At 39.2% G+C, this 14,812-nt stretch overlaps 1 protein-coding gene across 4 annotated transcripts in view; it reads right to left on the minus strand.

Annotated features, from left to right (window-relative positions):
• Positions 1–14,812, minus strand: part of ABI3BP (ABI family member 3 binding protein) — a 199,234-nt gene that overhangs the window by 148,377 nt on the left and 36,045 nt on the right. For all 4 annotated transcript variants that reach the window (XM_088140806.1, XM_088140805.1, XM_088140804.1 and 1 more), the window contains exons 3-4: positions 5,891–5,959; positions 1,060–1,192 (exon numbers count right to left, since the gene is read on the minus strand). In XM_088140806.1, the coding sequence (XP_087996932.1) occupies positions 1,060–1,192; positions 5,891–5,959 (202 nt within the window). The remainder of the gene's footprint in view (positions 1–1,059; positions 1,193–5,890; positions 5,960–14,812) is intronic.

Consider the following 14,812-nt stretch of genomic DNA (forward strand, 5'->3'; position numbering starts at 1 on the left):
ATATATTTAATAACAGACACCTCTTTTTTCCAACCATATAATTTTAGAAACTTGCCTGTAGGCATAAAAATATGTCTAACATTTCCTCATAAATTATGACAATTCCTCCATTTAATCTAACAATTCTGATCTAACCCCAACAAGATAAAAATCAGCCTCAAAGCATAATGGAAACTATGTGAACTAATATGTTGAAATAGCATTATATTTACGTCAGCATACAACAGCGGCCTAATTAGTAACTTAGGAAGAGGCCACATGATAAATTCAAGGTTGAATTACCTTCAGCTGCAGATGTGTTATGTGTTATAGACTCTCAAACTACAGTGCTGTTAAAAATATTCTTTCATTTTTTTAAAAAAAACCCTTGTTTTTGTTCAGCCACTGTCCTTTATTAGCATTATTATCTTTCTTACTTATTTCACTTTCCTTGACCTTATTATTCTACATTCATTCATTTGGCAGTAGTGGCAATATGAATTTGTTTACAAGTTTGTGCAAGTTATCATGTCAAAGATAGCTTGGTGATATTACTGTTTTAATTGTGTAGGGCACCAGAGATTACAGCACTGGATGATATTGTGGACAAATGAGGTCAAGGTCTAAAACAGAATAAAAATAGTTCAGACAAGGATAGTACTAAAATAGCATATTTACTTCACTTAGTTATTTCATTATATAAATAACATACGGGTCTCCGGTTGTTCTATCCCCACAACAAGCTGAGAGCTTGGGCTGAGAGAATGTGACTGGCCCAAAGTCATCTATTGAGTTTTCATTGTTGAGGATGGACTTGAAACTGGCCCTGCCCAGTCCTAGTCCAGAATCTTAGCCACTATACCACACTAGCTTTTAAATGTGTTTAACATGTGACAAACTTGCTCAGAGCAAAGGCATTTTTACTTTCACAAAAAGAAATATAGCAAGAACTAAATGGCCACAGTGCGCTCTTATCCAAACTGTAATTGTAAGCTCATGTCATTTCATGAATAAAATATCTTTTTGCATGGAAAACAGATGCATTATGGAAAATAATAAAGTATCGTTTCATTCCATTACCTGTCATTTGGACAGTTATTCACTGTGGTCCAATCATGGTTTGGATTGACTAATATCCCCCAGGATAGGAAGACAGATGTTGGAGTTAAAGTGCCTATTACCAGTTGAAGGGGTTTGCGTGTCTTTGTTTTACCTATATAAGCAAGTAATATAAAATTGCATAATGTTTTATAGTCATATATTTTAAGATATATCACAAGGGCTTCTAAATTTATCACTCATATCACTATTCTATGATCCATCAGAATGCCACTTATCTCTTTTCTTCGTTGCTAACATTGCATATAGAGGAGTGCTGTGGAACACCAGAAGGTCCACAGCTGTAGCTGATGAGCTGTATTCAATTCAGAGTCACTTAATTTAAAACTGGAAAGATTACATCTGTTGTATTTCAAAGTGATACAGTCAAGGACAGGTATTTATTGCCAAAGTATTTATAATAGGACATGATGATAATTAAAACCAGGTAACATTGTTTATTCTGTATAATCAATTACTCATAATTCTTTCCCTACAGACCTGTTTGGGCAATAGTTTTACATTTATATCCCAATATGTAAGAAGCACTGTAATGGTTCCTCAGTCCAAATCACTTTCTATCCACAGTCATCCATAGATCATCCACAGGTTATAACATGACTTACAATAGGAAGTGACTGTTCAATGCAACTAGCCACTAAACCCTGAGGAATGTAACTTGAAAACTACAGCTATCCCACATACCTGTCCAGTCCTCATCCTTGATCAAAGTTATTTGCAAATAACTTGCACACACTTCTAATTCCTTTTTAGAAGACCATTTAGGTTGCTAGCACAAATTCATCAATAAGGAAAAGTTCATTTCACCCATAGTATTCTTTTGTAAGGAAGTACTACAGTCACAACAGACTGCATTATTTACATGTTACTATTCACAAGGGAAGGTGTGGTGGGAATAAGCCCTGTCATCTCAAAATCTTTAAGCAGAGGCATCCTCACAAGCAAGAAAGTGGTCTACACTTGGGACTTTCACACGTACAGCAATATGCAGGCTGGTTTCCTGTTGATATGAATATTGCATGTCAATGGTTGTATTCTCAATAGATTTTCTCATACACAGAGCCCCACTTTATGAGTCAGGGGTGTCCAGAGGGTATAGTAAAAAAAAAAAAAGTCAAGATGGTAGCAGTGATAGTGCACTTGAACCTCTGTCTATTTGTGTCCTACACACAGCACACATAAAAACAGATGGGACTTTAATCATAATATCTTGGCTGCCATTTTGCCTTTTTAATCATACATTGCAGAAACCCCTGCTATGAGTGGATACCCCTGATAATTAATGCAGTACTCAGAGGTGCTCAATCAATATAGGTGAACTAGGCTGTCACTTAGGGTGCCAAGTTGAATAGTGCCAAATTTTAGGACAAAAAGGATTTTTAAAAATACAAATATATATTTTTCTGAGGGTAGGGTGATGTTGCTGGTAGCTAGTTTAGAGCTGCAATCGTTCATATTTTAGGAGGAGCAAAGTCTATGCCTGTCACTTGGATGACAACTAGTTCCTTTATTCTCAATTCCTGAAAGAGCTCATATGCAGTGTGTTATATAGGAAATTGGAAGGATGGACACTTACACTTTTAATTCCTTTGTAGTAGCATCTACAGACTAATGAAACTCTAAAACATAGTTGTAAGCACACAGCAAATTGAACATTCAGCTGAACTTTAACTTTTCTGTCTGTGTACTGTTCAGATTGCTCCAGCTCAATTTCTAATCCTTCCTTCATAACTTTAAATGTGTGGGTGTATGTGCATACATACATGCCAATTTCTTTATCTCCAAATGTCCTTTACTTGGTTCCTTGAATACTGCTTAGCATGAGCTAGTCAGTCATCAGTTATTCTATTTTATGAGCACACCTTCTGCAAGTCTTGTTAATGACTAGTTAACACACATATTTATGTCAATCTTTTAACGTCAACAAAATGAGATTTCCATTCCTTGGGTTTTGAGTAGAATATGTATATATCTCATAAGGCATTGGGCTGGGTTTTAAACAGTGCTAACAGATGACCCCAGGCATACAGGTTTGTTTGTTTGTTTGTTTAGAGATATGTGGTGGCTTTATTTCCATGAAGCATTCCTCAGATACATTGGCTCATAGCTTCTATTTTGTTAGGGAAAAAGCAGACAAATTGAAGCGGGATAGACTGCTGAAAATAAGTGAAATGTTAGTGCCATTTTATGTGTCTACTAAACAAGCATCCTGCATTAATTAGATTCAAGTAAGTTGCTCATGGAAATATGCCAGTACCTGATAATGCCTACCTGATGGCCAAAGATCAGCATCCAGTAAAATTGAAAGGGAACTTTTTACTTTAGTCCTGGCAGTTTGAGCAGAAGTGTTGTCTGTACGTGAGCACAGTAACACATAGACAACTAGGGACAGCTTTCGAAGCGACCAGTGAAACTTGGAAAGGATGTACTTGCTTTAATAGTTTGAAGAGCAATGTTTCATTTGAGCTAATGCAATTTATGAAGCACCTCTTTCAAACGTTTTGGCAGCCCTAGAAAGTACTGAAGTCTTGGAAATCAGAATGGTCTCTTTTTTTCTTTACCAGATTGTTTTGTTTAGTGGTTCTAAGATTTCTTTTTGTGATGCTTGTGATGAAACCACTTTTCTCTCTGACAACCAATGAGTCCTTTGTAGCATTTGTTTAAAACTTGCAAATAACTTTGACTCTAGTCACTAAACCACTCAACTTTTGTTGTATTTGTTTTTCTATTTGCTTGACTAGATTTCTAAACAGAATATTATTTTGGATTCTTTATGATTCCCTCAACTCTTCTCTAGTACCCAACCTTCATTTTCAAGTCAGAATTTTCCACTTTTTTTTTTAATTCATCTTATTGCTTTATTAAACAAAGAGAGCCTTCTGCCTTGCGCAAAGAAAAGTAGTTCAAATTCCATATGTAGTATGTGTTATACACCATCTTTCTTATTATTTTCTTTTATGAGACAACAAATGTTGTTTCCCTTTGCTTAAGTATGTTTATGCATCAAATAAATTAGATGTAATCTAGGGATCTTCCTGGACTGTCAGCTTCTGCTTGAGGAGTAGGTAGCAGCTGTGGTCAGAAAGCCCTTTGCACAGATACAGCATTCCTGGATTGGGAGGCCCTCACCATGTATTGGTTATCTCATGGTTAAACTATTGCAATGAACTTATATGGGGCTGCTCTTGATGACAGTTGATCCAGAATTTGGTATAAGCAATAATGGGCAAGCCTTACAATATCATTGTAACACCTCTGCTGCATGAGTTGTATTGGTTACCTGTTGGATTCCAAGTGCAATTTTATTTATCTTTATTTATCATATTTATATAGCCGCCCATCTCACAAAGTGACTCTGTCAAATTTGAGGGTTGCTTATTATCTATAAAGCCCTAAATGTCATAACACCTAGCTATCTGGAGGACTATCTCTCTCCCACAATGTCTGCCAATCCTGTGTGTTCTGACAAGGTTGGCTTGCTTTAGGTCCCTTCAATTATGCAGTTTCATTTAGTAGGACACAGGAGGCAAACCTTTTCGGCCTTTAGGAACAATATCTTCCTGGTGATCCACATGGTTCCCACTTTGCCCATTTTCAACTTGTCTTTACAAAGTTGGCTTTTCCTGTAAGTCTTGGATTAGGTCAAATGAGCTCTGGGAGTTGTGAAGAAGTTGGACAGCGTTTTTTTGTTTCCTGAATGTTATTGCTGGAGTCATTTTGTATTTATTTCTGTTTTTAATTTTGTAAACAACAAGGGTCATCCAGTGTAGGGAGGCCTACAAAACCAATCAATACAATTCAGTTCAGTGAACTTGTCTGAACTACTTATGGTTCCATATGCAAGGACCATGCCAGTTCAAGTTTGGCAGTGCCTCCTTGTCCTCACATCATTGGACTTGCAGGCATACACAGTTTTCAAAAAGGTTTTTTTCCCCTTAGAATTGAACAGCAGATAGTTGACCACCTCCCAGCTCCTTCTTTTCTCCCTTCCCTTCTGCAGATAAGGTAAAGTAGCACCTTCCTTTCATCTTTTCCAGTTGCTCAGAGGAGCTGCTCTGAGAGGCAACTCTGGTCCTCCTGTACAATAGCCAGTTTTTTCCCCCCTCTCCATAAAAAGCAAACATAGAGAATTAGGATGGTAGCATATTGGCTGACTCCATGGAAGACAGAGCCCAGTAGTGCAGGCACTTATGGCAACGTGAAACCTCTGCTGAAATATGGAACTGTTCTGTAATTTGTTGTCAGAGTTAGTTATCTCCCATTATTATACATGTGGATAATTGAATTAATTATTCCCCACTATTTGTGAGGCTAAGTGAAAACATGCACTAATTTGTCTCCAGATTAGCAGCAAAAAAAGCTATAGCTCAGATTTGTGAAACAACAGAGCAAAGTATCTGCTGGGTGCATGTCATTTGTCAATGGAATGATGCTTCTTTTGGTCCCTTTGCAAATATTTGATTATATCATAAGAAAAAGCAAGATGCTAATATACTGTAGGTTTGATTTTATGAGCATGAAAAAATATGTAATTCTTCAAGGAATTGCTGAATTGGCTAACATTGGCTTCCTTTTTAAAAAAAAGTTGAATAGGGTGGTTCATGTCTTGAAACTGTATGTTCCATGGAACCATTCTTGAACAAAAGGGAAGATTATGACATAACCAACCCAGAGCAATAGCTGAATATTTATTATAATTTGTTGTCCAAATTCAGGAAAAGTCATTCTGATTGAAATATGGGCCTCCTGAATTTTTATGGAAAAATAAAAATGTTTAACAGTTTTGCAGTACCTGAGCAGGATTTCTTGGAATTAGGAACAGGTGCTGGCCTCACTACAATCAAGTATCTTGGCTCTGCATCTGGAAAATATTAGTTATGACCATTTAAAAAATCAGACAAGGGAAAAATACATTAATAATCAAAACCATATCATGTATCTTACTATTTCTTTCCCACTGTATTATTAGTACTTCATTAGCACTACATTTAGGTTATTCAAGTACATTTAGTTATATTTTTAAGATGCCTTGTATCAGTAGAATTTTATAGCCATATTTATAATATGCATAGCAGCATTGAATTGTCTAATACTTCCTACTTCAGTAAAACAGCATTTAAAAATCCCCTCATTCATCATCTTTTCATTTGTAAGAACCTCTTTCCCAAATAGAATCACATTAATCTGGAAAAAAAAGTTAAGAAACTTTAACCGTACTGCTTATATTTTCCATCAGGAAGAAATGAATCTGGGATGAAAGAAATCAGGAAGTTGTGGATTGGAATGAAACAATGAAATAAATGGTGCTATTTAAAAACATGGAAACTTTCTTCTCTATAGATGCTGAACAAAAAGTGATGAACCAGTAATTCCACAAGTAGAATTTTTCATTTGGTTTTTCAACACTGATAACATTTCCATTTTCATTTACAACACTGTAGGTTGTAATGTACCTGAACTCTTAGCAGTCCTCACCATGACTCCTGACCTTTTATTTTCCCTACTTTTGATACCCCCTGACCCAGTTTTTTGCCACACTAGCAAATACCCAACCCCAGTTTAGCTCAATGTCATGTGAATAAATATCATAAATATCCCATTCTCTTTTTTTCTCCAGAAAGAAATTGATCCAATTGAAACGCTATAAAAACTGCTCCAAACCAATCATGGAAGCATGAAACAATATTTACAATAAAATTAAGTTGTTCAAGCACCATTTCCATAAAGAGAAGTCAGTCAAACAGATAATTATTACTCTTTGAAAAAGGTATAATTTTGTAATCCAAAACAAAACTATTTTGGATTACAAGAAAATGTTAAATATACACATATAGTCCTGATGCAATAGTAATAATCTGCATACAAAGGTAGTACTGTTCTTAAACTAGCTGCAATTTTTTGGAATAAATTCCCTGCTGACTGTATTTACTGAGAACCAGTTTCCAAATTCTTCAAAAATCTTGTTCTTTTTTGGAAACAAAGCCAAAATTGCTGATATTTTTACTCATAAGCTAACAAATTCTTAGTGCATTTGATATGCTCTAGAAAAACACATGGTAAGAAGCCATAAATTCATTTAATATTTCTAGTAAAAACCAGCTAAGTCATCCAAAAATTAATTACATTCAAAACTGATTAAAACAATATTATCTGGTTGTAAAAAAAGCAGTGTACTCTTTGAATGTGAATAGATGTACTTTCTCAATGGATAAGAGTCAGACTTTTAATTTTAATATTTTTTAAAAAAATTAGACAAAATAATCATTTTATACTCCATATTTATTCAAGTTATATACAGTATGATGAAATGTCTTGAACAGTGATTTAGTTAATAAAACAAAAATTATTTGGAATTAGAACTCTCAGGTGACAAACATGTTAATCAGTCTACTATTGTACAGGAATATCAGGTCATGTGTCAGTCCTTCTAGGTAGACCAGACCAAGAAATCAATTCCATGGGAAGGCAAAAATTATTTTTACTGAAATTGGCTATAATAATAGAATCTTGCAAGTTGGATTATGTTGGATGTCCTCTTCCTACTTATAGTTCAGTGAATTAGCAAGGTATCTTCCTAATGTTTTACCACTTGGCAATGGAGTTTACATCTCTCCATCAAAGTCATCTTCCTTACTCTCTACATCAAGTGTGTATGTACAGTATGGAGAGAAACTGTTTAAACAATGGCTACTTTTAAGAAACAAATATGTTTCTGACTTCTGGGGAAGCAAGGGCAGTCTGAAGATGGTTTTGCATTTTGCAGAGCTGATGACTGTGGTGGAATGAAGTGCCAGCAAACAGATTGGTGGCTTGAAATTCTTCCCCAGATAAAAGGGAGTACCCAGGATCTCCCCTAAGTGCTTTACACAGATGCTGCCCATGAGGAGACTAAGGAAAAAAAAAAATTGAAAAGTACAGAGAAAAAAAAAGGGGGAGAGAGAAAAAAATGTAAGAAAAAGAGGAAAAAGATATATAAAAAAATGATTTCCCCCTGTATCAAGACAAGTACAAACAATTTCAGTAACTTATCACCTTCTCTAACATTTCAACCAAAGATGTCTTCCTGACAGAAAAACAAGCAAGATATTAAAAATCCTAATCTTTAAATTTTAATCCCTCAAATAGTATCCCACAAGTTAATTTCTTATCATTTTCTCTTTGTCTCCTCTCAGGAACTCCTTCTCAAATTTAACATATACCAGAGATAACATCTATATTTTAAGAAAAAATATATCTTCTTCTCATATCTTATCTATAAACAAATCTTTAAACCCTCTTCAGTCCTGGTCAAGAAAAACCCATTAAGAGCTACTAGAAAGAAGATCATTTTTATTTTTTAACCCTGATTGAATAAGCCAACTTTATATTCCTTCTGTTTGCTTTTAAAAACCTTGATGTTTATTCCCTTTAAATAGTGTCTCAAAAGCTTTTCATTTTCTCTTTGTTATTTTCTCTTTTCATAAACAGACCTACTTCACAGACCTACTTCAAATTATGGAGAGGTCAGATCTTAAAGTTTAATCATGGGACTACATGTTGGGCTTCACACCAGGACTCAGTGATAAATCTCAGCTCTCCAGACCCTTAACCCTTATTTAGCAATGGCTTAATTTGTTAGAAGACTCTCAGGAACAATTTAGCTAGATTACATTCTTTATTGCAGACAAGAATGAAGATTTATACAGAACAAATAATTTGCTCTGCTGCAGTGCGAAGAAATCCAAGCCTATATATACAGTAGGTCTATGCTCCAGAGTTTAAAATAAGCTTTTTCCTTCCACTATTCCAAGTTAATGGATAGTTGGCCATTCACTTGGTGCCGTGGGAAGAATTTGACACAATATAGTTTACATAAAAGTTCTTTCTAGTCTGGGTGAGGTATATTCAATTATTTTTTTATTGATTGATTGGGCATGCCTGTAATATTGTATTGTTGCTGAGTTTCCTTGAACTGCCGGTACGTCTTGTAATTCTCTCAGACTTACTGGAATAGTTTTTTATAGATGTTTCAGTAAAGCAAGCAGCAGAAAAACCTACTGCTAATTCTAGTTCTTTTGTTTGAGCAGTAGAAAAGATGTAACACTGGGAAAGCCTTGCCAGCTTCAGCCCTTGCAAGTGTATCAGACATGGCATTTTCTTCTTTTGTAAAGAATAGCTTTCTAATTCTCAGTGTTTGGTTTTACATAACAACCTTGGAAGGCACTATGGAGTTTTGTCCAAAGCTGACATAAATCACATTTTTTTCCATCAGTATACTATGTGGAAACTCACTGAACTCTAGTGATATTGATGCTTGGCAAGAAATGTCATGTAATTACTTCACTATGTCCTCAAGCCTATTACATTTTCTTCACTTTTTCAGACTTACTTTTGAGGGATAATAACCCATAGTGAAGAAACAAATAAGAAATTGCAGAGCTTCAGAGAGTGGGGGCTCATTGAACACAATAAACTAAGTCCGTGACCTTATTAGGAGACAGTCACACTGAGGCTTAAGAGAATTGGAACTGAAACAACAGGATCATACAACACATACATTCAGGAGTGGGAAAATAGGGAATTAAGAATTAGGGCAAAAAGGAGCAGAAGTGCCATGACAGACTCTTAAATGGAATTGTTTTACCACCTACATATTCACTGCTTTCAGTGGTAAAAAGAAATTTTGTTATGGCAGGTTTGGCTGAAGAGTTCTTGAGTCATTGAATAGTTTTGAAGAAATTTACTGATATTTTTACCTAGAATTTCTGAACAAACTTACACTTCCAAATAAGAGTTTGGGTGTTCCCACCTTATATATTACACACTACCCAGTATGGAGCTGATAATTCTGATGTTTATTCAAGTAATAATAAGTGCTATCACATGGATCAAACTATATCACTATTATCAAAGCTGATACAAGTATATAATTATTTTTCAAAATGTTTGTTTTCCATTTAGGCCTTTTTTCTATATGCTTTTAATGGGCTTGCTGATCTCTCCATGCTGAGAAAGGTAAAGACTTTTTGAGTCCGCCCTAGCTCCTCATGATGACATGGAGATGTCCTTGGAGTTTTCTTGGCCACAATATGGAAGTGGTTTTTTATAGCCTTTTCCAGGATGACTTAAAAAAAATTTTTTTTTAAGCATTCATGTATTTTAGCCTATTCCCCTGGGATTTATTGGTACCAACTTGGATTGGTTTAGCTTAACTGTTTGAAATCAGCTAAGGTCACCTAAATATTGCTGTAGGCCCTTCAGATACACTATACTCTTGGGCATGTCTTTACACACACAGCTTTTTCTCATTAGAATGTTTTCTGATTGGTTTTTTTAAAAATTAAATTCTGACTCTATTGTGTCATTTCTTAGCTGATTCCAGTCTATTACCCAATTGCTTAATTTGGGCTCTACTCTCTCTGCATGGGGTATTTTATAATCATACAGTTACTGAGAATTCTGTCCTGATAGTTTTCATAGCTGGACTAATGTTTTTTAATTTTTATTTTCCTTTTGGGGAAATATGATATTTGGATGCATTATTTATCCAAATAACATAGTCATGTGTACATGTGATGGGCAGAAGCAGAGGCCCAACTCTGTACAGTGGAAATGCATTGGAAGGGTTTTATACAAGTTTACATTTACTGAAAGCTTTATCCAGACATCATGTGACAAGAAAATGGATGGGAAGTGTTTATTAAGAGAATACATTTAATTAAAATCTTATTCAAGTGTTTTATGGTGTAATATGGGGAAATGCACTGGATACCCTCTCTTCACAGAAAGTTTTGCTGGAGTTAATGATATTCTCTGTGTGAAATTTCAATACAGCACCATTCTGCATGAATGCCATCAAATTCTAAGTGTGAAGGTTATTTGCCATTTCCAAGATTCCAAATATCTAAAACAATTCTGCATAGTCCTTGAAGTTGACGTGAATCCTGGGGAGTGGCCTAGGTAGTTGATTCAATCAGCCCTATAGCCTATGTAGAGAGGGCAGAGGTAGGTGGGGGTCCCTCCAGTGTGTGAGAGTTGGGGTGCCCTTCCCTAGTGTGAGAGACAAGGAGGGGAGCCCAAGGGTGAATGTATGGAGTGTGAATGAGTGTGTGAGTACTGTAAGGACACTTGCACCCCCCCAAGTGAGAGTTGGAGAGTGAGGGGAAGTGGACTGGGTGCTCCCTACCAGCTAGTGAGAGAGGGCAGTGAAGGGGGCACAGTGGGTGAAAGGGGTGAGGATTAGGGTTCCAACGGCACTGAGAGTGGCGGCTGAAGTGCCGAGGAGCCCACCACCACCCTCTGATTGATTGAGGTTGTTTGTTGGTGCATGGTTGGATAGAAGGCCCCCTAACTAGGGAAACCAGAGAACAGAGATTGGGGGGGAATGGAGGCTCTGGGGAAGTTAGGGTGGGTTACACTATTCAGATGGTGATGGGCAGGAGATGTTATGAGGGGAGTCAGAGGGCAGGCCAGTCTCAGGGAAAGTGCCCCCAGTGTTTGTTACTGGTGGCATGTTCTGGCCCTCTGTGCTCAGACCCAGGCCCTGGACAGCAGATCCATGAAGGCCCTGGCTTTTGGGTGCTGCTTCTTAATGCCAGGTCAGTTAACAACAAGGCCCCCTTATATGTGATCTGATCATTGAGGAGTGGGACAACCTGGTGTGTATTACCAAGACCTGTCTGGGCTCTGAAGCCCCCTTTCAGAAATGTGCCCAGCCAGGTTTACAATTTGGCACCAGCTGAGACCCCAGGGGAGGGGAGGAGAGGTAGCAGTTCTCATCTGGGAGTGTCTGTTGGCTTTCAGGGGCACTGCTCCACAAGAGACCAGTTGTGAGACCCTGTTCCTGAAGTTGGGTTTGCGAGAACAGTTGGGGTTGTTGCTACTATTCCAGCCTCCCTGTTGTGTAGCAACCTCCCTGCCTGAGCTGCTGGAGGCCATCTTGAGGCTGGCAGTGGAGTTCCCCAGATTCATGGTTCTGGGTGACTTCAATCTGCCGTCCCTGGGATGTGTCTCAGAGGCAGCCTGGGAGTTCATGGCCACCATGGCAGCCATGGGCCTGTCCCAGATTATTCGCAACCCAACTCAGGACACTGGCCTCACACCGGACTTGGTTTCTTGTCGGAGCAGTGGCAATGTGATCTGAAGGGGAGTTACATATGTCTCCCTTGTCATGCCTTGGTGGCTCTGAGATTTTCCTATGCTACCCCCCTCTACAGGGAGGCAGGACCCATTCTATTGGTCTGCCCCTGGCAACTGATGGACACAATGGGATTCCAGAGGGAGCTGGGGACTATACCTGAGGATCTGCTGCACGGTCCAGCAGAAGCCCTGGCCACCACATGGAATAGGGAGGTGGCTGAGGTCTTGGATAAGATCGCACCTGTGCAACCTCTCTTGATCCATTCAGCCCAATACTCCCCATGGTTTATGGAGGAGTCGAGGGTTCTGAAAAGGATTAAGAGATGTCTAGAGCACCACTGGAGGAAAACAAGGACTGGATCCAACTGAACAAAGGCTAGAGCCGCTATTAAGGCCTACCTTGTGGCAGTAAGAGTGACAAAACATCAACACTTCTCCACTCTTATTGCATCTGCAGAATGCTACCCAGCAGCCCTGATTAAGATCACCCAATCTTTTTTGGGAAAGGTGGGCCCAGTGACCCACCTACAGGGCTGTGCAGAGGAATTTTCTGGGCATCTGGAGGATAAAATCACTTGGATGTGTTCCCAGCTGGATACCAAGCATGCGCCATGGCCTGTGGAAATGCCTGGGGTACGTAGTTACCCTGTTATCTGGGAACAGTTTGACCCTGTTGGGCCTGAGGAAGTGGACAGGGTCCTCCGGGCTGTAAATTCCACCACCTGTCAGTTAGATCCATGCCCATCCTGGCTGGTTAAGGCAGCTCAGAAGGTGACGTGTGGGTGGGTCCAGGCAATGGTGAATTCATCCTTGAGAGAGGGAGTGTTTCCAGCAGCCTTTAAAGAGGCAGTGGTACACCTACTCCTCAAGTAACCATCACTGGATTCCACCGTACTGGACAATTTTGTCGTCTCCCACCTCCCCTTTTTAGGGAAGGTAGTTGAGAAAGTGGTGGCATTGCAGCTCCAGAGGATCCTGGATGAAATGGATTATCTGGATGCTTTTCAGTTGGGTTTCAGGCCTGGATATGGGACAGAAACAGCATTGGTCGCATTTTTGGATGATCTCTGGTGGGATCAGGATGAGGGTAGTGCATCCATCCTTGCTTTCAGTGGCTTTCGATACCTTTGACCATGGTATCCTTTTGGGTTGGCTCGGGGAGTTGGGGGTGGGTGGCACAGTCTTGTGCTGCTTCACCTCCTTCCTCCAGGACTGGTCCCAATAGGTGTCGATAAGGAGTGAGAGGTCCAGCCCGCGACCTCTCCTTTGTGGGGTGCCGCAGGGTTCGGTACTTTCCCCACTCCTTTTTAACATCTACATGAAACTACTGGGTGAGATCATCCACCACCATGGGATGAGGTATCACCAATATGCAGATGATACCCAGTTATACATCTCCATCCCGGGTGATTTGAGTGATGCTGTGACTACTCTTTTGTAGTGCCTGGAGGCTGTGGGGGTCTGGATGCGGAACAACAGGCTTCAGCTGAACCCTGGTGAGAGGGAATGGCTGTGGGTTGGGGGTTCCTCTGTATCCAGAAGTTTACCATCTTTGGTTCTGGATGGGATGGCACTACCCCAGACATACCTGGTGCATAATCTAGGACTCATGACTCCTGCTCAAGGAGCAGGTGGCAGTCATGGCCAGGGGGGCCTTTGCTCAACTACATGTTGTGCACCAGTTACGCCTTTTCCTGGATCAGGAGCCCTCCAGTCAGTCATTCATGTCCTAGTCATCTCCCATATAGACTATTGCAATGCATTGTACAGGGGGCTACCCTTGAAGAGTATCTGGAAGCTTCAGCTGGTTCAAAATGCAGCCGCGCAGGCAATTTTGGGTGCCTCAAAGATGGCACATGTTACACCTTTGCTGAGGGAGCTGCATTGGGTGCCAATTTGCTTCCAGTCCAATTCAAGGTGTTGGTTATCACCTTTAAAGCCCTACATGGCATGGGACCAGGTTACTAGAGGGACTGTCTCACCCATCCCACTGGTCAAGCAGAGGGGGTATGCTGCGGACCCCATCAACAAAAGAATGTCAACTGGCAGTGCCCAGAAGGAGAGCCTTCTCTGCCGTGGCCCCCACCCTATGGAATACCCTCCTGCCAGAGGTGAGGCAAGCCCCTACTCTCTTGACCTTCCAGAAAGCAGTTAAGTCCTGCCTCTGCCAACTTGCATGGGGTGAGAAAAGGGGCAACCAACCCTGGGGGTAGCTAGCACCTTGAAGATGCTCCCGTATGTTAATATCTTTTCTATCAGCAGTGTCTTGGAAGATATTTATGTATGTATTTGGTTTTATTGTATTTTATACTATTTTTATTGTATTTTAATTAATATTTATTTGCTGTTTTTATTGTAAACCGCCCAGAGAAACTTCTCATGACATGGGCAGTGTCCAAATCTGAAATATAAATAAATCAATAAATAAAATTCTAAAGAACAAAATACCTACCATATTATTGTAGAAATAGTAGGGACCAGAGGACTCCAGAATATTTTTTTTCCTTCACATCATAATGAATTGGCTGTTTAAAGTTTGCTCTGTCAGTTTCTTAGAAAGTAATATCTAAGACTAGAAGAAGCTTGTGATGCTCCA

The sequence above is a fragment of the Python bivittatus genome, unplaced genomic scaffold, assembly GCF_059951505.1.
Source record: "Python bivittatus isolate LINGU-HERP-01145 unplaced genomic scaffold, Pbiv_v1 ctg000340_np1212, whole genome shotgun sequence".
NCBI classification, from domain to species: Eukaryota; Metazoa; Chordata; class Lepidosauria; order Squamata; family Pythonidae; genus Python; species Python bivittatus.